This window comes from Haemaphysalis longicornis, unplaced genomic scaffold, assembly GCF_048455015.1.
Source record: "Haemaphysalis longicornis isolate Haplotype H1 unplaced genomic scaffold, Haemaphysalis longicornis Haplotype H1 scaffold_7, whole genome shotgun sequence".
Classification (NCBI taxonomy): Eukaryota; Metazoa; Arthropoda; class Arachnida; order Ixodida; family Ixodidae; genus Haemaphysalis; species Haemaphysalis longicornis.
In genome coordinates, this window is record NW_027526422.1 from 120,553,918 (window position 1) to 120,576,724 (window position 22,807).

The 22,807-nt window shown below is 44.3% G+C and overlaps 1 protein-coding gene across 1 annotated transcript in view; it reads left to right on the forward strand.

The window, feature by feature from the left end:
• Positions 1-3,712: 3,712 nt before the first annotated feature.
• The window catches only part of Dpm1 (Dolichyl-phosphate mannosyltransferase subunit 1), a 30,575-nt gene continuing 11,480 nt past the window's right edge, over positions 3,713-22,807 (forward strand). Inside the window, exons 1-6 of the mRNA XM_077678855.1 lie at positions 3,713-3,941; positions 8,440-8,539; positions 9,599-9,709; positions 11,604-11,629; positions 15,610-15,705; positions 18,763-18,831. Coding sequence (XP_077534981.1) covers positions 3,844-3,941; positions 8,440-8,539; positions 9,599-9,709; positions 11,604-11,629; positions 15,610-15,705; positions 18,763-18,831 — 500 coding nt within the window. The 5' untranslated portion in view covers positions 3,713-3,843. The remainder of the gene's footprint in view (positions 3,942-8,439; positions 8,540-9,598; positions 9,710-11,603; positions 11,630-15,609; positions 15,706-18,762; positions 18,832-22,807) is intronic.

Consider the following 22,807-nt stretch of genomic DNA (forward strand, 5'->3'; position numbering starts at 1 on the left):
GCCTAATTACCTTACCAGACAAACGTTTAAAATTCATAGACCATGTCACAAGGTTCTTCCTTTTTTCAACCGATACACATGCATTTCTCAAGAAAAGCGAGTTCAAAGTTACTGTTTTTCTTGCTCTTTCCTTTGGTAAGGATATGCAAAATTCTGAGGATTCATTTCGTTTCATTTATTGTCACCTTAAACGCCCAAAGGCATTACATTAAGGCATTAATTACCATTGGAGCACAAACAGGTGCAGACACTAATGAGTACAGGTGAGTGACGTACTGGTGCCAAGAGTGTGCCGTCCTTTCTACATATGTAGGAACTCGATGCCTTTGCAGGAGCATCAACCATGATAATTTAAAAGAACCTCAGTGTGGAGGTCGCTACCTTGGTGGTGTTTGGAGCAGTGTGTCATGACATGTATTCGTTGTAAGCCATCATCATAAGGAAGGCTTTCTGTTTTATTTCCACTTCTTCGAATGCTTAAATAAACACCTGCTACGAGAAGCTTTTCTGCGTCTTCTAACACAGTGCTGCTTCTCTTGTGTTTGCGTGCTTAAACTGGGGTTATACTACGAAAACTGAGTCTTTCCTGCTATCACTTTCAAGATATTTATGCCAAAAGGTGGTTACACCTTGACATACTGATGGCGTTACAACAGTGTTAAAACGCTCGAGTAGTGCTCACAGAAACATAGTGGCCCGCCAAGTTAATAAAAGTGTGTATATAGTGCCAAGTTAATAAATTTGCATGTTTTCTAGCCTCAACAAAACACTGTTCATAACATGGCTGAGATGAACAGCCACATGAACACAGTTGGCACAGTAGGCATGTATGGGCCTCTAAAAAATGTTTCTCATGCACCTAATGCATAACATTATCAACAGCACCAAACTAAGTTTAAGTCTACACTCAGCTCGCTGTAGTCGCTGATGTAGTTCTAGCACAGCGTTTCAGTCAAAATGTCGATTTGCAATTACTTAGACTGCAACAATCAGTACCATGAATGACAGAATTTTTTACAGGCTGAGCAAGCCTTCAGAACCACAGTAGTTCTGTGAGCAAAAATTTCTGGGGTGGTTCTTAAGTGGCACAAATAACCAACTAGAACCAGTCTTCTCGCCCTTGCAACAGACCGAGAAGAAGCGTGTGGAAGGCGATTTCAGATATCACAGCAAAGCTTCCAACCTAGCTGATTCTGCACGTTCCTTATATATCTAGATACTTCCATTAATAATATGAATTGAGATGGCTAACCGTCGGGGTCATTAATGAGCTTTTACTGTGCCTTTCTTTTTAGTGACTGAGGTATGTTGACACAACTGTATGTGTGTGACTGCTCCTAGTATTGATCGAATGCACGGAGCTTGTGAATCTTGGCAGATGCCAACATACGGGTGTCAAAAAGTGTTCAACATAATGCCAGAAGTATGTGCGTGAAGGTGGAGGGGTTAGTGAGATGTTTCAATTAACGCAGTGTCTAGAGCTACGTCCGACGTAACCCAAAATCGGAAACTAAAGTTACGTTCGACGGAACTTTAAGCCAGTTATGTCCGACGGAACCCAGAATTGAAAGCTAAAGTTACGCCCGGTGGAACTTTAAGCTAGTGTCTTGTGTTACGCCCGGCTTAACCAGAAATGATCCGACATAAGTGAAAATTAAAAAAAGGTACGTCGGACGTTCGCCGACTTCGAAAATCTTACGGTACGTCGGAATAAAGTCCCTTCTCCGATGAAAGGACTTTACGTAGGATGTACCCGATGCCCGGAGGCTGAAGAAAGGCACGGCGGACTTAGCCGGTGGATGACTGTACAGGCCCGTTGGATGCGCCCGCAGGTGTATCCTGAGGTTGTGCTACGTAGTTCTCTCTGGAAATGCAAATCCGGTGCCACGGAAAAAGGGCCTCCCGTGTGATCTCATGCGATTTACATCGGACGAGATTACTGCTGGGATATTGGTCGCTCGAGTGTTCCTTTTGTTAAGCCTCCGTTCAAGATGCGATCCATTCTGGCTTCGTGGCGACAAGGTACCGCCTTGCGCTCGTGAACATAAGTCCTAAATTCGCATCCCCCAGCCCAGAACTTTCTTTCCTCTCCTTTGTTTTTGAGCCAATGACCATTGCTATGCATTTCGGCATCATGTTTAGAAGATGGACGGCAGTGGTACGTATTGCGCTGCTTTCATTACACGGAGCACTGCAACGATCACTCGATTTTTGGAAGCTGATGTGGAGCGGTACCATTTAGCTTACAGTACACACGGTGTAAAAAAACACGGTTTAAATTTCGGGAACTTAGGACACGCCCTTCATAAAGTTGTTACAAAAGTGGAGCGAAAGTTAAATTTGTTACAGTGCACACAGAGTGAATGTTTCACAGTTGTGGGTTTTCGATGAAACACTGTTTCGGCTGGTCAAGTAAGGACAGACTTGATTAAAGCAACACAGACATAGATCACAAGCTACAGATGGGTCCTCTTTTTTTTCGCGCCGCGTGCGGTGGAAAACTTACGAGTGGCGGCTGGCACCTACGAAGGTTCATCTTATAAAAATGATAGAAAAATGCATAGCAATGGTCATTACGTGTCTCAAAAAAAAAAAGGGGGGGGGGGGGAAAGGAAACCAGAGGGATTTATAGGACTTGTGTTCACGAGCGCGAGGCGGTTCCTCGCCGCCACAAAGCCAGGCGGGAACGCACCAACACACGCCCAACAATACTAACAATCGAGCGACCAAGGAAACCACATAGCACAACCTCGGGATATGCCTGAAGTTGTGTCGTACGGGCCTGCACTGTCAGTACACCGTACCTTTGTTTAGCCTCTGGGCATCGCGTGCGTCGAGATACGTCCGGGGTCAACCCGCTGGGGTCGAGATACCTACGTCCGGCGTACCCTTAATTTTCATTTCCGTTGGACATAACTTCAATGTTAAGCCGGACGTAACTCTAGACACTGGTTAAAAGTTCCGTCGGGCGTAATTTTAGTTTTCAATTCTGGGTGAGAGAGAGAGAGAGAGATGCGCAGTATAACTCTATGGCGCGGCGGGAACCCCTCACGCCCGGGAAAAGCCAAGAACGCCGCTTCGCGATAAAATCAGCGCTGCCAGCGCTGCCCTCGCTTCGTAGATTTGAGCTTAGCTTGCCTGCACCATGTTTGATGCCAAACGCCCTGTAATGCATTTTACTCTATGCCAACTGTAAATGTGTCAGCAGCGACATAGCAGCAGTAGCAGCACTAGTTGGTTCCGTGATTCGTTTGTAATCATAGTTTGTAATTGCCTATCCGCGTTCAGAAGGCCGGGTTTGCCTGTAGTAAGTAGCAACGTTTTTAGATTAGGTCCTAATCTAAAAACGTTGGTAAGTAGTAAGCCTGTGGAGGAGTTACCATTTTAATTGATTGCGTAATTCAGTCTTATGGCTATTCGTTGATATTGCGGAAGGGACGTGGAATAAAATCCTGACGCCCTATGTTGTTTTGTAAATTTGTGGGCGCCATAACATTTATTTTTATTTTTTGCGCAGACGTAATCGGGTGGCATAAATGTTCAAAAATTATGAGAACAAATATACTTTGATGATCACAAGTTTTATAATAAAAGGCATGTCACTTCGGCCTAAGATTTGGTTAAGTTGAATGGTTTGCAAGAATATTTCAAAAATAATTACTGGGTTGTTTGGTACGTTTCGTTATCAAAGAACGAAGTGCAATCCGCAGCCAGCCATATCCGCGTGATCCCGGCCACTGCCAGCAGACTGCCAGTAGCAGCTGACGCCCGCAACTAAACTGCAATAGACAGCGCTGTTTTCATAAACTTTTTGCCGGCTCTGCGCGCACGTGAAGCTCAAGAATGGGTGCCGACAAGTACAGCATCCTGTTGCCCACTTACAACGAGAGAGAAAACCTGCCGATCATGATTTGGCTCATCGACAAATACATGTCTCAGAGGTACGCGGTGCGCCGGTTTTGACACGTCTACACGCTCTCACGTTGCCTTGTTTCAAAACAATGTCGCGCCACGTATTTTACCACCGACTGGCGCTTGTTGGCATTCAGTGTGAGGAAGCAGCGGCTTGCGATAAATTTTGCGCTGCTTAAGCAAGGAGAGTGTCGGTAGATTAAACTCGTTAATTTTACGTGAGTGGTCGGCCGCTTACGTGTGAACCTCTTCGGCCCCGGCCAGAAGTCTTTCAGCCAGCGATTGTGACGTTCAAGCTTCTCGAACGCTTTTAATGGGCTGCCAGACCGTGTGTGCTTCGCCGTCCGTGGTGTGGTAGCGTGCTTTGCAGGTTAAGTATTCCGTTTTTTGTAGCAATTCACGAGTACACGACGTTGCTTAAGTAAGTGACCCACCTCGCAACTTTGACGTTTTGTAGGCCACCGGCTCGACTGCGCTGAAATTTTGTGCCAGGGTCGCGTTCTATGAACCAGCTTGTTTGAAGCCAAGATTTGGGACCATGCTTTTACTGGTCATTTGGAAATTCGCGGGAAATATTGTCAAACCATTACGCGTAATTGATGCAGCGCCTAGCTGCCTCCTCTGACATATAGCTAATAAGTTATAATTCATAGTTACAAAAAATTACAATTATCCACCCACGCCGTACTAGTTTCCGTCGCTGCTAGCAGTTTTTTATCGATCTTCACAGCAGCGTAGGTGTGCTGCTGTGAAATATTGGCTTAAAAGCAGGCCTGAACGATGATCATATTAGCTCGGACGTGACTGAAAGTCAAACTCTACAAGGTAACAGCCAGTTATAAAACAGTTGTGTATGCTAGCCCCAACCTCAATTCAGTTTTGCTTCGTCAATAATCTAAAATATGCATGCACTGTCCGCATACCTTGCAGCCTCTACGACAACGAGAGTTAAATAGATGCCACCTATATGTTTTCCCGTCACCGCCTTTATGTTCCCCCTGGGCAGTGTTGTACACGTTCCTCCAAAATAGGAACGAAAGCTCGTTCCTCGTTCCTTGCCAATTTTGAAACGAGTTCCCGTTACAAGTTCCTTAATTGCGAAAGGAACGCGTTCCAGTTCCACTTCGAAAACTGGAACGTGTCGTTACATTAACGTTACAATTAGGTCTTTAAATTAAAATATAGTGTCGGATAATTCTGGGTCGAAATTAAGTGAGACATTTAAAACTCGCATCGAACTACGTATATTATACGAATATTCACACCACCGGCGGCAGGTTATCTCGAGATAAATATAATCAAAAGAAACGCTCCTAGGCGAATTTTTTCAGGGAGCACCGGACAAACTCCACATGGCTCGAGGAGATTTCGGTGCGGAAATTTCGGTGTACGGACATATCGGTGTACGGGCATATCGGTGTACGGGCGTTTCGGTGCATGCACATTTCGGTGTACGGACATTTCGATGTACGGACATTTTGGCGACCAAATTATCCGGTGCTTGCCTGTTTGCGACAGCCGTTATATTTTTATTTCGCTTAACGTGTGTTATGGACAACAATCAGGAGCAGGGAATTTTTTTTTTTATTAATGCCATTTGCGATATTTGCAGGTACTTTTAGAAATTCTACATTTATTTAATTTTGTTTAATACCTCTTCCTGGGGACACCTGTTATGCAGCCGATTGAATTCTTTAGCACGCGTTTTTTTGTTCATTTATGACAGGTTGTTAATTTATATTCGCTCTTTTTTAGCTAAGACAATTACCCGTGTTTAGGATGGTCTACCGCCTCTTTTGTATTTTTTTAAATTACGCACCCTGAAATTACATAAATTACATGCACACTCTCAATACACAAAAAGTAACAAACATTAGTTAGCCCCCCAGAATGAAGAATACCTTATGAAGGGTATTACGTAGGCTGGGCTGCCTTGATAAAATGAATTTGCGAACACTCGCCTAGGATATTGTCGGGGAGGAAAAACGGGCCTTTTAGAGAAGAGCCGCAGGATCTAATGTCCTAAATGCTGATTAAGCACGTACCGGTGGTGCATACAAATTCCACCCATTGTGTTCGGGACAACCAACCTTCGTTTAATGTTTACAAGCCTACATTTACCACATATTAATTCTTTGTTCTAGCGCCCCCCCCTCCCACCTCCCGTCTGTACGCTCGAACCTCGACCAGATTTCTTTTTCAGCCGTATTATTTTCGGTTTCCCCTGAAAATCCTACTGGCGTGGTGGAGTTCACGTTCTCCGAAGCGCCACCGCAGTGATTTTTTTGTTTTTTATTTAGAGCATACTGCTAGCCTCTTATTGGAGGCTTTTGCAGGAATTGGGTGATACAGTCAGAACAATGACATAGCACACTTCGCGTTTAAAACAGAGAAAAAGCTTTACATTCACCATGGGCCCACGAAACCTCATAATGTGACGCAAAAAGCCACCCAAAAATTCGCTGAGAACACAATGGCCACTATCGCTTGCTGGCTACGCCCTTCCGCGCGTCGCGATCATATCGACGGCGCCCCCACTCCAGGAATCGCTCTTTCTGCGCCTTCAGTCGCCCCCTTGGGAATTAACTCATCAAGTCGCGCATATCATGGACACCCCATGTAAACATCGCTTCCTCCCATTATAAGGAGCAAAAAAAATAAATAGGCTAGTGTGACGAGAGCGGCAACAGTCGTATTCAAGTTTTCGAAGTCCAGTCGACGCAGTGGTGAAGCACAAGTGACACCCCTCTCTCTCTACTTAGGGGGATGATTGCCGGCGGGGCTCAGCTTTCCCCTCCCCTAAGTAACGCCACCGTAAGTGTGATCGTTGGTTTGTTAGTTTTAAGTAGAACTGACACCGAATGCAACTAAGGCGAGATTGATTGAGAGAATCATTAAAACGAAATGCGCACGTGCCTAATCTACCTCGTTTTTCTGTTGTGGTTTTTTCGCGGAAGTTTTGCTGGGGGGGGGGATAGACTAAGAGCAGCAGCGTCTTGCATCGTTGGGTGAAGTGAAAGAATAGCGCTTTGGTAACACTTAAAGTATTAGGGTTATTCACATAAATGTTAAAATAACAAAAAATGGTTGAATGGATCTAAATTAACAACGTTAATTTCTACCATCTGCTACAGAAATTGCGTTTCACGTGGCAATGCTCCGCCAGGGTTTAGCGTTCGTTTCCACGAACGGCGGCGCAAGCACAAGTGTCGAACGTAAAATCATATCAAATCACGAAAATACAATATTAAAGCTAAAAAATGTTCAAAGAATGCCTGGTGCATCCCCTCACTCAAAATGTCTGGGCCAAAACGTCGTGCACCAAAATGTCCGGGCACAGAAATGTCCACACCGAAACGTCCTGGACCGAAATGTCCGACACCGAAATGCCCGGATCCCGTTTAGCAGTCCGTCCGTTTCGTTGGCTACGTTGTTACCTGGTTGATCGGGACCGGTCTGCTCCTGAGCGCGCGGAAGGACGAGTAGGAAGGGTGCGGAGGCACAGACATGGCGAATGCAGGCCCGCAGAGCTAGTCCCCCTACCGCGACGAATGCCCAAGGGCCCAGCCGGGTCCCGGTCAACCCAGTAACAACGCATACGACAGAACGAACTGACTGCTAAAACTCTCTATTCTCTCCCCGCCAGGGAACAATACTATCGGCCAGCTACGCATTCTGGCCTCCCCAGACAAACGATGAAGGGTGAAAAGCATTCTCACAGCTACGCTATTCACCCGTCGAACGCCGCGTAAGCAACCAGCATGAAAGCAAGCGGAAGCTGAGGCCTGCTGCGTGGGTATTCTTCTGCCTTTGACCTTTGAGGAAGCACGTACGGCTGAAGGTCGGGCAAACTGACCATCTTATAGGGAGAGAAACGCGGTAGCGCTTTGTGGATTCTTGTACTCGAGCCTTGGCATCAAAAACAGCCAAATCCTAGTGATGTAACGGCAGGAACGCCGTTCCTGCCGTTCCTTCAAAAACGTAACGAGTTACCGTTACAGTTCCACCAACCCTTAATGGAACGGTGGCGTTCCTCCGTTCCTCCAAAAAGGAACTAGTTCCAGGAACGCCGTTCCTTGTAACGCCGTTCCGTACAACACTGCCCCTGGGTTAAAGGTGTTTTTATTAGATCTTCTAATGACCAGGTGATTGTAGTCACTGATCTTAGTGGTAAACGAAGTGGACTACAATATGCAATGTTGGTGCCAAATTAGGGTATCGGCTTATTCAAACAGTGTATTGCTCCAATATTAAAACGTATCAGCTATTTTTGCAGCACCTGGTATATGTGCTACACGATGTATGAAGTACAGGGAAGTTGTCAAGATTACGTAGCTTTTGCATCTAAATATGGACACGACGTAGTTAAGGCAGAGTGTATTGTAATGCATTTTGTAAGAACTGCCTTGTTGTTTACAGTATTTAAGCCAGTTGAATAGAATTGGCATCGTTACTTTTTTCTCACTGTCAACGTCGTAGAGAAGTGTGCTCAATACTATTTTGAGTTCCTTTCTTCCCGTCTTGCAGCGGCTACGACTTTGAAGTCATTGTGATCGATGACGGAAGCCCAGACAACACTCTTGAAGCAGCCCAACAACTCCAGAAAATTTACGGAAGTGATAAAATTGTGAGTTTCTGTACAGCCTTTATGTAAACTTTGTGTTTATGTGCATTAGTTGGCGGAACAAGTAGCGTTGGACTTGAAATATAACCAGTCGCACGCAAAGGCTCAAGGATTTCTGTCTGCGCCAACGGGATGCTTTTATTGAGTGCCTTATGTGAGACCGACTGGGCACTGGACCTCCTTGGCTCATATTGAAGAGTATGTTGCCTTGTCTCTGATCATGACTATGAACCAACCATGGTAACTCAGTGGCACTGGCGTTGTGCTGCTGAGCCCAAGGGCTCAGTTTCGATACCGCCCTTACGCTATTCCTAACGCAATAGGCGTCGTAGCCTATTCGGTTGTCATGCTCGGGAAGTGCGATGGTGTTTTCTGTTCCTGCTCTGAGGTGACGGAAGCTCCCTGACTTGAATGACTTTGTAGGCTGACCCTACTTTATCTTCTGTGTTGTGGTATTCTGCCTTACAAAAAAATGTTGGAGGAGCAAGAGAGAAGTGCCAGCTTTAGCTATTTATTTCTAAACAAGCTAAGTATCATTTGTAGTCGAGCAGAACCCAAAGCAGCTTTGGAAGATCAACTTTGAAGCTGGTCTTTTAGTTAAACAAAAAGACATTTACCCGCCGCGGTGGCTAAGGCGTTGCGCTGCTGAGCACGAGGTCGCGGGTTCGATTCCCGACCGCGGCAGCCGCTTTTCTGATGGAGGCGAAAAGCAAAAACGCCCATGTGTACGAGATTTCGGCGCATGTTAAAGATCCCCAGGTGGTCAAAATTAATCCGGAGCCCTCCGCTACGGCATGCCTCATCGCCTGCGCTGCGTCGGCGTGTTAAAACCCTACAATCAATCAATCAAAAAGACATTCGGCCTGCTATATCCTTTGTTTTGACAGTTTTCAGAAAAGCAATCTTCAGAAAGAGGCTCTGATCAGTGAATATCCTGCAAGCACACTTAACTGCTAAGCACCCTAGAAAGTGTTGTTCTGTGGTTGCCCACACAATGAATGAAACATGTTCAAGCAGAGTGCACATTGGCATGAACACGTCCACGTGATCTCTCTATTCAAGGTTCTCAAGCCGAGGGAGAAAAAGCTTGGCCTGGGAACAGCGTATATCCACGGTCTGAAGAGTGCCACGGGCAACTTCATCATCATTCTGGATGCTGACCTCTCCCACCATGTGAGCACAGCAGCATCACTCTTTGAAACTGCAATCTCTTTTCTTTCGTGCCACATTATAGAAGTACTAGTAAGCTTCAGGTGTACGAGATTTGATCCAAGGCAAAGACCCTAGGTTGTCCATAGTTATCTGCGCACACCCACTAAGATGCGCCCCGTATCACAGTGCAAAATGCCGACTTGAGTTTTTCGTATGCAAGCCTGCTCTCGGAAAACCTCGTTGACACTGAAAGGAGAAAAAAAAAAGGGGGGTGAAGGGAATGTGGGCGAATGAACGACAAAAAGGGTCACCGGGTCTCTTTTTGTTATTAACCACTGAACTTTAATAGCTGGATGCTTTCGCAGTATCAGCGTTTGGTGAAAAACGGAGAGTGGGCTAAGGCAAGAAACGAAATATGGTGCCACAAGCGAGCTCAAAAGAAGAGGAAGGTGCCTGCTATGAAGCTATCTTTATGCAAATTTATACTGAGCTGAGCTAGGAGTCTTTTCCAGAACGTGTGAGGGAACTCTTTGTGTAAATTGGAGTTCAAGTACTGCAGAAAAGAGAAAGATCAAAATGTGAAATTTACTATTTAGAGAAACTGAGTTAGATGATATCAGGTTTTTTGTAGACTCTCATGTAGTGCCCCTTCATGTATCTTTTGGAAGCTGTGGTAGAGTTTAAAAAACTGTCTTTTTGTTATTGGTTTCAGCAGTAAGCCAGTCTTCTAACAAAGCTTTGTATTGAGATTATTCTACCCGTGAGTTTCATATAACTTGTTTTTGGTTCACAAAAAAAAAAAAAAAGAATTTGATTTACCTGTGGTTTCTTCTTCTCCAAGGTCAATACTTATTGTCCTACCTACATCATGTATCAGTGGCTTTGCAGTGTTTCAGTAACAACATTTGTTATGAAGTTCGGCAGGTTTAGGCTTGCATTGTGCTGTAGAAATTAAGAAAGTAGCCTGCCACGTCAGGTTCATTCCATGTGAGTACTTGTGACTTGAAAAACATTTAGTGTTCTCAGCACCTTATTAGACCCTTACACTTGAAAGCAGTAGCGTTTAATTTGAATTTCATAAAAGCCAAAGGTTCAGGAAAGTCCTCATTGTACAGTGAACAGCACCCTTCCTCATAGGACATACACTCAAACCATGGTACCAATTTTAAATCTGGCTTTGCTGCAGAGTGCGTATTTTCTCCTTCCGCCGAGATCGCTCCTTTAAGTTGGCTTTTTTTTGTGCACACTAAAGTTTCTCAATCAAGCCGAATATGAGGACGTCTACTAAAATGTGCTATCTAGGGTAAGAGCAAAGTGCCCTGACGTTATACCGTAAAGTTCCAAGTGAATGCCAACCCCTGAAACATCGCCCACCCCCTGAAACCTTAGCGCTGATTAATGAACAAAATAAATGCGAATCATCTATTCATGTGTTGGCGTGGTCACTTATTTGTCCTTTCCACACTTGACCCGAAAGTTCACCCATCTTGTATTGTTTCTTGATATCTGTGCAGTTTTAATTGGTGGTGCCGCCACTTTTTTCTAGTTTTTTGCACCTGACCCGAAAGATCGCCCATCCCGTATTTTTTGCTTGATATCTCTGTACTTTGGGCAGGCGTTCTTTCGTAACTTTACGGTACGTCATGTGTCAACGTATCCCCACCAACCTTGTCGTCCTAAAAAGTGCAAAAGCACTACCGAATGTGTTTACAGTAAAAACCAGCTCTGTTGGCACGTTCTGAATTTTTGGTGTTTTCATCACTAAGGGCTAAGGGTATTTTATAAGTATGCTTATTCTATGTGGGTGCTTTAATTTGCTACAAGATGTTCAAGTCTATATCTAATGCCAATATATATTGACATCTACGTGCGAAATTATGCCTCAAACATTCATTTTGTTGTATTTTTTTTACAGCCCAAGTTCATTCCAAAGTTTATCGAGTAAGTGTGCTATTTCTTGTCTTTCATTTCGACCTTCCTTGTTCGTGACATTTTTAAAACTTCACACAAACGCACGCCATTGTGGTTGCGAAGAGACGGAACAGCGCGAACAAAACAGGACCGAGGAATAGAAACATAAAGAACACAAATGGGCGCTGCCCACCAACTGTTTATCTTTCGAGCATACCAGCAAATTTACACCAAAAACAGAACAATTTTCTAATATAATTTGCTTGTACACTCGAAAAATAAACAGTTGGTGGTCAGCGCCTGTTTGTGTTCTTTGTGTTTCTATTCCTCGGTTTTGTTTCGTTCGCGCTGTTCCTTCTCTTCTTGAACATGAACCAACTAACTCGCACCAGGGTCCTGCTATGTTATGGTTGGGCTCGTGAGCATGGCCTGCAATGTCGAGGTAGCAGGATTAGCCATGCAGCCCGTGGAAGAAAGTTGCCTCCATTCTTGCAACGAAGAGCGAGAGGCCAAATAAAATGTTTAAAGCATAGCGAGGCGAAAGAAACAACATTACTGCACGCTTTGATGAGACAATATTAGAACCCATGGTGGCAGGGTAACACAATTTGTACCGACAGCCTCAACCATCAAACAGGGGTGTCGAACAGGCGTCATTGTGTTACAGCACGACGAGTTTTCAAACTAGAATAAAGCACAAATAAGCAAGAACAACTTGTTGTTTGCCTCTGCTGATACATAAATGAATTAAGAGAGCCAACAAATGTGTGAGCAGCTGCAGGCAAATATGGCCACTACGTTGCCGTTGGAGATTTCTTTGTAAATTGTAAATTGGCTTCTGCCTCAGAGGAAGTGTGAAGATCAGTTTTTGGTCGGTATGGTGAGTATACAAGTTAAATACCTTGTACTGAAGGCAAACGTTCTTATTTCTATGCATCGTCTTGGTTGAGGGTTGTATACTGGGTCCACTGAGTTTGCGAAATGCGCATGGACGGCAGTGGTAGCATGTTCATTAAACTGAGATTTTTTTTTAAGCTCGCAAAAAAGAATAAATCAGACAGGCCCTAGTCTGTAAAATGTAGAGATGTGAGGAATCGATTGAAAGTGAAATTTGTGCGATTTTTCTATTGAATTTGTCAACTTAGGGGTCAGCTCTTTGTCATGGTGAAAGATCCACCCTGGACTTTTTTTTTTCCAGCTCTTCTTTGAGACAGTTCAGTGACATTACACGATATGTACTCTACAGTTATTGTTTTGCCATCCTGTGGGTAGTCAATACTGGTTATTCTTTGGCTGCACCAAGGAACTGGGGGTCAGCACCTCCCTAGCCAAAGAGATGGACTTTGCTTTGTTGGAAGCACTTCCATCTGGCGTTGTCCACTGCTTTGATGGCTGCAATAAATCGGGAGGGAATGTAGTAATGAATTTGCGTTTTATCCATGGTTGCCCAGTCAACTGGTGATCCTTCTCCTCTTTTTGAGTTGATGTTAACCTGCATTTAATATTGTTCATCAGAAAAATAGACTGCCTTCAGCCATAGTTTACAGCTAAGGAGAACTTCAGCTGCGTCGACTGTGAGCTGCACCCCCCCCCCCCCCCTTCCCCCTGATTTTCTAAATGTAAATTGTTTAATCACTGCGTAGAACTTCTTTCATTCTAAATTTGCGACAAGGGCTTACACGCCCGCTTCAAACATATGCAAGTTGAAACCACGGTGAACTTTTTGATGATATCTTGCCTGATCTAGGGTGAAGGGGGAGACTTGCCTGCCACGATATCACCACACAAACTGTGGTGCCATCTTACACAAAGTTACTGGGCTTATGGAATGATCGTTGCATAATAAAGTTGTAACCTTTCTCAAAACTAGTTGAAACAAGACAGCTTCTCAAGCAGGAATTTTTGAAGATAGCCAGACTGCGAGTTTATTTTCAAATGCAAAACAATAAAAGAGCTTTTAGATTTGCGAACAGTGTGTTTGAAAATTTCTGATGGCCACTGTAGTGACCAAGCAGAGACTGCTGCTCCAACAACGAGAACGTTTATTGAAGCGATAGCGCGGCCAAAATAGTTCAGCGCCGATGCTTATCGGCGCTCACAAAAAGAGAAGGAGAGGCGCTTGCTCGCCTGCCCATCCTGCACGTCACCGCACGACGTCACTTGGCACCATATCACTACCCTCCCTCCTAGTCGTGTAGGCCGTATCGGTGCACTAGACGATGCTGGCTAAAAGAACGCCTCAATACGGGAGTCTTGGCCGCAGGGAAACCCCGGCTTCCAGAGGGCCAGGCTCCGAACCGGGCATTCCCGGAAGGGCAAACGAAGCTCTTGTCCCACCTGTTGGCTATGGTTCCCAGGCCCTTCGCACGTGGTTCCAATGGCGTCGATGGATACTCCCGTCGGACTTCTGGACCTCATACATGACGTGACCCCGACGCCATAGCACACAAGCAGCCAACCACTTAGGACCTTGGCGAAAATTCCTTGCGTAGACAGAGTCACCGCACTGAAAGCTTTGTTCTGGAGGCTGCCGTTTGCATTCCACGTCCATCGCATCAGGGTGAAGTTTTGACAGGCCCGAGCGCAGGTTCCTGCCCAGCATAAGCTCTGCTGTGGTCTTGCTTGACTCAGAGTGTAGCATGGAATGTTGCTTGAACAAGAAACGAGACTCCTTGCGCGCTAGAGAGCCCTGACTCTGTTTTCTTAGTGCACATTTTAGCTCACGAACCTACTTCCGCGGTCATTGCTAGCTGAGCTTCTGCTTCTCGTCGTCTTTCGCTTATAGCTTGTTGCTGCTTAGCTGTAGTCTCTGCCATGGCTGCGAGATCGTATGCTGCTTCGAAAGTCTTTTTTTTTCCACCAGTAGCCTTTGTTGTGCAACACCGTTGGCGATTCCGAAAACCAACCGGTCGCACAGCATGTCAGTAAGCGGAAACTTGTCCCCCCGCCGAACCCACAGTTCCCGGCTAACCTTCGCAAGGCAGTGACGTAGTCGGCCGCAGACTTGCCGAATTCCTGGTCCCGTTTCGAAAACATGTACCTCAGATACAGCTCGGACGGCTTTGGCTGAACGTGGTTCTGTACGGTGTCGATGAGGACCTGGTATTCCACGTTCGACGGCCGTAGGGGCTTGACAAGCGTCTATATCAGCGAGTACATTTCCTGCCCGCAGCAACTCAGCAGCACCGCCCTCTTGTTTACGGCCTCCGACACCTTGTTGACGGCACAGTACAGTTCAATGCGCTCGACGTATTCTTCCCATGTCAAATTCCCATGCATGTCAAACTCCGAAATGCGACCACCCAACGCCATCGCGCGTGTTTCCAGCAGCCTGCATGGGCCAGACTGCCTCGTCGCCACTATAGTGACCTTGCAGAGACTGCTGCTCCAACAACAAGAACGTTTATTGAAGCGATAGTGCGGGTTAAATAGTACAGCGCTGATGCTTATTGGCGCTCACAAAAAGAGAAGGAGAGGCGCATGCTCACCTGCCCGTCCTGCACGTCACCGCACGACGTCACTTGGCACCATGTCACAGCCTCCTTGTACAACTGCTTGTAAGCTGCACTGCTGGCTCACTTGCAATTTGTGGCATCTTAATTTACACAAAAACAGAAGATGATAAAAGCAAGGCAAACATCTTTGCTTCATTAATTTTTGAAACGAATGAAGCAGTTCCCGTGTTGCTGAACAAATGCCAAAATGTACTGCCGTAGAACGGACAATTGGGCTAGTTGGTAGCTGTTCATCTTGAAGGTGGAAGCGCTCGCACAACGGGGATGAAAGTAGAAAAAACAGCGCCGACACGGCGCTGTTTTTTCTACTTTCGTCCCCGTTGTGTGAGCGCTTCCACCTTCAAGATGAAATGTCAAAATACTGGCTGCTCTATAAGTACCAAACATGCTTACTGTACTGAAAGCCTAACTTTCATTTAAAGACCCTCGTAATGCAGTGCAATATGTCCGCACTGTCGTGGTGCACAATGAAAGCAGAGCCGTTCTCTTTTGCAGGAAGCAGAAGGAGGGAAACTATGATGTAGTCTCTGGCACGCGGTACGCGGGGGACGGTGGCGTCTACGGATGGGACGTCAAGAGGAAGTTCATCAGGTGAGCCTCGTTTTTCTGGTAACATTGACAGCTGTTACACCTATTAACAAGCACGGCTGTGCGCGATGGTAATGGACAAAGTCCTGCCCGCGATATCGCTCTCAATTAGCAATAATATTTATGTGCTCAGCCGCTACATTATTTATTCTATGGCAACCACACCCCATGCCTTCTCATCTGGTGGCTCAGTTTGTGCAACTTTTAGGTTACTACTAATGAGTATCTATAGGTGGCCAGCGAATTTGAAAAACTTAGTAGTTTTTCACTTGCAATTAACTGCTGGTGAAGTGCACGTTTCTGTCTCTTACTTTTGTATGCCATGCAGGCTATCTGATTTGATAGGAAGAGTACATTGCCTGTCGTCAGAAGAATAGAATGTTGGTCTTCGGTCGCCAATGTTCCAGATCTGATTCGATGGTTCTCAAAGGCTTAACGCTGAAGAATAAATGCTCACTTGGCGAACACCGCGACATTCGATTCACCGACACTCGTCTGTGAATGTCACGTTGTTGACTGCTCCTTCGCCACTTACCTTTGAGTTCTTAGCAAAGCACAAGTTCACTCCAATAAACTTTGTTCCTGAAGAAACCTGTGTCGTCCTTAGCTACGTGACAATATTCATTATGATTGTGACTGGGCATGTATGGTTCTAACCATACTTGTTCCAGGGAACACACGAATGCTTTGTTTGCAGAGGGGCCGGATTGCAGCTCTAAAATTTTTGAAATTATGAGCAGCAGATTAATGAGAACGGTGGCAAATCGAAGCAGTGCAGGCGGTAGTAAAGCAATGGTGTAACTTGTACACAATGATTGCAGTCAAACCTTGCTGTAAAGAAATCATATTGCGTTGTCGTAAAGGAAGTTTCGGTTATAGGAGGGGCAATATTTCACATGAACAAGTCTGCAGTCAAGTCCCTCTAAGAGACATTTAAAGAAATGTTCACACTGGGAAGGCTTAAATACATTCTATTGAAAATTAGGCCTCAAATGGTACGAACACGTACAATACTTTTTCTCTTTTTTTTTTTTTTCAATTTGCAGCTGCAAAATTCATAAACTTGTGTTCATAGATAATTTATTTGATACATAGAATAGGATATGAGGATTTTATCAGGAAGCCAGGCTGGCTTTTGCACTTCAGTTGTTGCGAATGGAACCATTGGCGAGATATTTTTGACAGAAAACATGCTGTTTGGCATCTTTTGTGAAGTACGGTGACCTGCAGCTGAGCTCAGGTTAGCTGTTGCACATCAGAGAGCCCTATGGCTTTTATGCGAGATGTTTCGGCTTGAGGTTGTCGAGGTTTAGCTCACTCAGCTTACGCCATTGTGAATTCCTCGAGTTTACTAAATTGTTGTTTTTACTTGAGTTTTGGCATTCCCAATCAAGTTTGCAGTGTCGGGCTTCAGCTGTAGTGCGCAATTGTAGTGTGCAGGTCTCGTTTCTAAATAACTGAGACCCCACTTCTGGTCAAGCCATGTGCCCCACACAGCCCAGGACATACCCTAGGAAAAGTTGGAGTCTTTTCACAAAGGGATGCTTTTAGAAACTAAAAGAGGATAACATTGTGTGGGAACTGTTTTTATTTATAAGTTTTTAGACAAAATTAGCACAGTGCTATATAGGCTTTCGTTGTTTGTGTGATTTGAAATCCAAATGCTTTCTGATACAAAGGTCTTTGCACTTGCACTCTCACTGTCACTGATGCCAATGCAAGTTCCCTGGGTAACCGTTAACCCCTGAGTGCAAGTTTCAAACAGGGTTCGCAAAGGTCCCTGAAAACCTTGAAAACCCTTGAATTTAGAAGTGTCAATTTCAAGGCCTGGAAAGACCTGCAATTTTTAAATGGTCCTTGAAAACCCTTGATTTTTCTGGTGAGAACCAATGGCCCTGTCTTTTCACAAGAATTTAAAGTGTTTGTCGTGGATTTTAGGTGTTAAAAATGTAAGGAAACATTGTGACAATCAAGTTTCAGTGTATTGCGTGAAATTACGAGTTTGGTGGGCTGTCATTATTACGAGGCAACATTGGGAGCAGCCCTCCTCAATAGAATCCATGTCACGATACAATCCAGTGAAAGCCGGCTTCTCTTCTCTATCTTGCATGTCCCATTGAGCGGCCGTCTGTGGACGGCCGCTCATTGCATGTTTGCTGTGCCTCATACGCTCCATCTGCGTTTGCTCTTACATGCGAGTGGCAGACGTGTACATAGTTCGCCCTGCCTTGCAGCAACACTTGCTGATTTAATTTCAGCTCATGCTGTTGCTGGAAAAGCAGAAGATGCAGGCAACATTAATGAAGTTTTGAAATCAAACAGCCTCAGCAAAACACCAAGAAAAAAGAAAGACCTCTAAATTTATACCAACTGTGAAATAAAAAATTAAAGCTGGGGGTGCATTCACGAACCCGTTAACGCCTATCTAAATGTAACCTAATGTGCTTAGGTATTGGGCAATAACAAAATTTTGCATTGTGTTGAAAAAGTTATAAATAATCCCAGATAAAACATTAGACGGGGACCTTGAAAATGTGTTTTCTGGTCCTTGAAAGTCCTTGAAAACCCTTGAATTTTTGCTTTTGAAGCCCGTACGAACCCTGTCAAAGCTGTGAGTAGGACTGGGGTTTTATGGGGAGGCTGGACAGATACTCCACCTCATTTGTAGTGAGTGGAAGTGTGAAGAGCATTCGAGTGGGGAGCAGGGTTTTATTATGGGATCTAACAACTGGGATATAGATACGTATACACACGTACCTGCCCATAACCCACAGTGTACATGCATGTGTGTGTTCGGGGTGGGGGAGCGTTATGCGCTTCATTACATTCTTATATTTTATATCCTTCCTGTTAACCGATATATTGGGTTTTAGCCTCAAATTATCAAGTGATTTCTTTTATTGAATTGAGTGTGAAACTTCCGGTACTGGAACGTCACTTCCAATTACCATTAAGCGACTTTGAATTATCAAGAGTCAACTGTATTGTATTTTACGTCCTTATGAACTCCTTCACAAGAGGCACTAACCAGTAACTTTTCCCACTTCTTTCCACCATTAGCCGAGCTGCCAACTTCCTGACACAGATCCTGCTAAGGCCAGGTGCATCTGACCTGACAGGAAGCTTTAGGTGAGTGTTGATAAGAAATTTCAAGCGTGAGACCATTTATAGGGGATGACTTCTGTTGCCTGCGCCGTGGCTGTTGGTCCACCCAACAGCCTTACTGCAATGCCACACCCGCCACTGCAGGTGTTGCAACCCTTATGAATGAATGAATGAACACACGTTTATTGAAAGAAGAAAAAAAAATGGTGAAAGTGTTGTCAGGTTATGTACTGCGACACCCATAACTTTTTTTTCTGCAGCGATTTGTTTTCAATACAGTGTAGACCGCTTATAATGTATGCCACAGGATCCACGACAATCCGCACTACAAGCAGTACCGCACTGTAAACAAAACATCCACGAATCCAACCAAATATCGCAACCTACCTTTCAGTCATTCTCTGTTTATCATCACTCAACTGAACACCACTTAAGGGAGGACACTGGTCTTGAGGACATTTTTGTTATTTTTTTACCTATGTGTCTGAGGCTTACACATTTAGTGTATTTTAACATCCTGTGCACAGATATGCAGTCAGTTTTTATCTACGTGGTGTAAGGGCAGAGTTGTGCAACATGTTATGCCATTCCGTTTCTGGCACTATTTTCATTATCTATGTATGAAATACTTGAATACTTTTTGTCCCTTTGCGCTCTAGAAGGACCAGGGAGTGCAACTATATCACTGCAGTAATTTTAGCATCGTTTCTGCAATTGCTGTAAGCTTATCAAATGTCAGGTCATGAATTAGCAAAGTTTTCATAAACAAACTGCATAAAAAATTGTACTAGCAAAGAGATATTCTATATTATTGTGATTTTATTGCACTTTTTCGTTCATAAGCTTTCAAATGCAGCAAAAATGATACAGATCTGACCAGTGCATCCCAAGATATTGCACCCGAGAGTGGACCTCACGGGAAAAAAGTTGGTCCTGAGGAAACAAGGCACAAAGTTTGGAAACATATGTGAAAATGGTCATTTACGCAACTTCAAAGGGTGACAACTTTGTAAATATTTATGGTACAGCTATAATATTTTGCAGGTACATTCTCTGGGACCTGTACACTGATAACAAAATTAATACAGAAAATTGTATTTCTGGCGAATTTTCGGTCCTCAAGACCAGTGTCCCCCCTTAAAAACAGATATGGTCATTTTTTTCGTCATTTTTTTTCCATATCACACGCTGTAGCACGATCTTACAAACCACTAGTGCAGTTTTAACTTATACTTTGTGTTTATGTTTCCAAGGATCTGCGTATCTTAGCATCTACAGAACGGATGCTGCAGGGAGGGAAGAAGCGGTGGGCTTATTTCGGCGAAACAACGCGATAAGAACACAGGATGGATTTTTTTTATCTGCGCCTTGTGTTTGCGATGCAGAGGGCAGTTGCTTCTCAGCGCAACACACAGGTTGTGGAAACCTCCGGCGTCACGGCTCAGCTCGCTATCTCCAGATGTTCGAGAGTGAAAAGGGTGGTTGCTTATCTGCACAAGGGTCTAATCGCAACATGTTACCGCGACTGGGGGGGACTGGGCATTCTATTTTCAGAGGTGTGCCTAGAGCAAGGGCATTTGTGTATATCACGCGAGTGCAAATGAAATACGCGAACTAAAAGGTGCCTATTTCTTTATTTGCTGTGTCTTAGTTAGCGGAGAGAAGGGAGCATGGGTTGCGTCAAATGACTAAATCCATCTTTCTTTTTCTTTTTTTTATTTGGCCGTAAAACGGTGCCTCAGCTGCACCGGTCAATCAGCGGACACTCCAAAAAACCGCACTATAAACGGTATTGTGCTTCAGGCAACCGCATTATAAGCAGTATGCTTATGCATTGAGCTCTATGGGAGGCCTACGAGACACTAGAAAAACCCGCATTATATCCGGTGGCGCACTATAAGCAGTTACGTCAACACTGTAATAGTTTCACTGTGCAAGCAAGCAAAGTGTCAAAGGCTATGGTACAAAAAAATGTTGTCCCGGTAGGTTGTCAGAAGCCCCTGCTAGGCAGAATTCGTTTCCCACATTAAGGGCACTCTGTTACCCTTAACTTGGGTGTCATATTCAGCCCGGAAATTCGAAATACTTTTCGGCATAAAAAGATGGCTGCCACTTTTTTTTGTGCAAGTGGCAATGGATGCGTTTTTTTATTCAAAGCAGTGTGACTGCATTGCTTGCAGGCTGTTTCTTGCTCCATATTATTGTTCTGAGCAGACCAAAGACACACGTATGCTTTTTATGATATGGCGTTCAAATGGCACGCCCAGCCCCCTGTAGCCATTTGTATGCGCTCACGTGTTGTACGTCTTGAAAAAAATTTCATGTCAGCGATTTTACCACATTCATCTATCAAGTACATTTTTGCTGATTGCGGAGTTCCCAAGATGGACGGCTCAGTTCTGCGTCTGAATGCAAATGCACACCGCATTTGTTAGCTTTCAAAGTGTTCTTAAAACCCTTTCAGACGCTATGTACACAACTGTGTACATTTCCATCCTGCGGTTTTTACAAAAATAAATACCAAAACTGAACGTTTTCGCTAGTTTAGCGTAATTTTGTATCCTCCGTCTAACAATGAAGATTTTAGGGCCATCTGGCAACAAGTAAGATTACTATGACTGTAAAAAAACAAGATGCTGACGCACGTGATGGCTTCAGCGGGTGAGCCTTTTCATCTCTTTTTCCTCATTTTCTCAGACTTGCGGCCCTAAAAAATATAGAAACAATGCATATGACAGAAATATATACGTATGTGGAAATATTCAGCACTGCTTGATGCTCCTGAACTCTGTGACACTATGTACCTATGTACACAATTATGTACATAACTGTAAAAAAAAAACTAAAATTCTGTTGGGGTCAGTAACCTGCCAATTCATCTTATTTGGAGAGACACAGAGTGTAGAAACAAGAACAAAAAAATTTGGGGGAATAAATAGCGAGCGGCGTCTGAAAGGGTTAAGTTAAATTTGTGTTTTTCTGGGTTCTTATTTTTTTCTTTTGCTTGTACGAGTCTCTGCTGTCCCATTAAAAATAACACACGATTGAAGACTGGTCGACATGCTGCCCATAATGGTTGCAGTTCTGTTCATGTCATTAGTATTAGTTTTGGCCTTGGAAAGCGTGGGAGCAGGTGCGGTGTAATGACTTTGCTTTTTTCGGTCTAAGCAAGATTCTGGGCTTGTCGGTGACTTCAAAACACATTCAAGGGCACCTTTACTGACCACCTGTGCATATCCCAATTCCCCCTCAGCTCAATCGAAGATTAGTTCAAATGCACTCAGCAGGCCGGAAACTGCCCAGAAGACACCACAAGCATTACTTTGTGATGCTATTTTTTTGGTGCATGGGCTTGTTGGTTTTGTCCTCGGCTGATATGTGGCTGAGAGGGAAGGGGTGGGCCACTTTGAGTTTGACGGGCTGGTAGTTTTCACGCATATTTGTCCCTGCGACTGCCAGCCTGTTTGATGTCAGAGAGCTGGTGAGTTGCCATTTCCGTGCCTCTAAAACATGCGGCAATAATGTCAGCGTAAAATTGATTCCAAGAAAAATCGGACACCTGTAGTTGCAGCAAGGCATCTTGGTGTCTTCATGAAGTGAATCATACCACTTTTAAAAAGGAGAGCCAAGAGTGACTCTCTTTTTTAAAAGTGGCTACTTGAAAGCAAAACTTTTGGTCTGTACGTCTGTCTGTCTGTTCCTCGATTCAGCCACCCAACCAAAACTAAGAATATTTTAACTAGAGGTCTTTATAGGCAAAACATTTCCAAACTACTAAATGTGTGAGTAGTGTTTATATTTGTCAACATTGTTCAGCAAAAATAAAATATTAGGCATATTTAAAGCCAACCATAAATTCAGTGGTCATTATATGTGAAAAAATTAAAGGAAAATTCAGCCTAGTAACTGTCTATCAGTGGATGACACGTCAACGTGGATGAATGAAAAATGGAGAGGATCGGACAGCAGGAAAGGGTTTGAAAAAAAAAAAAGTAAACAT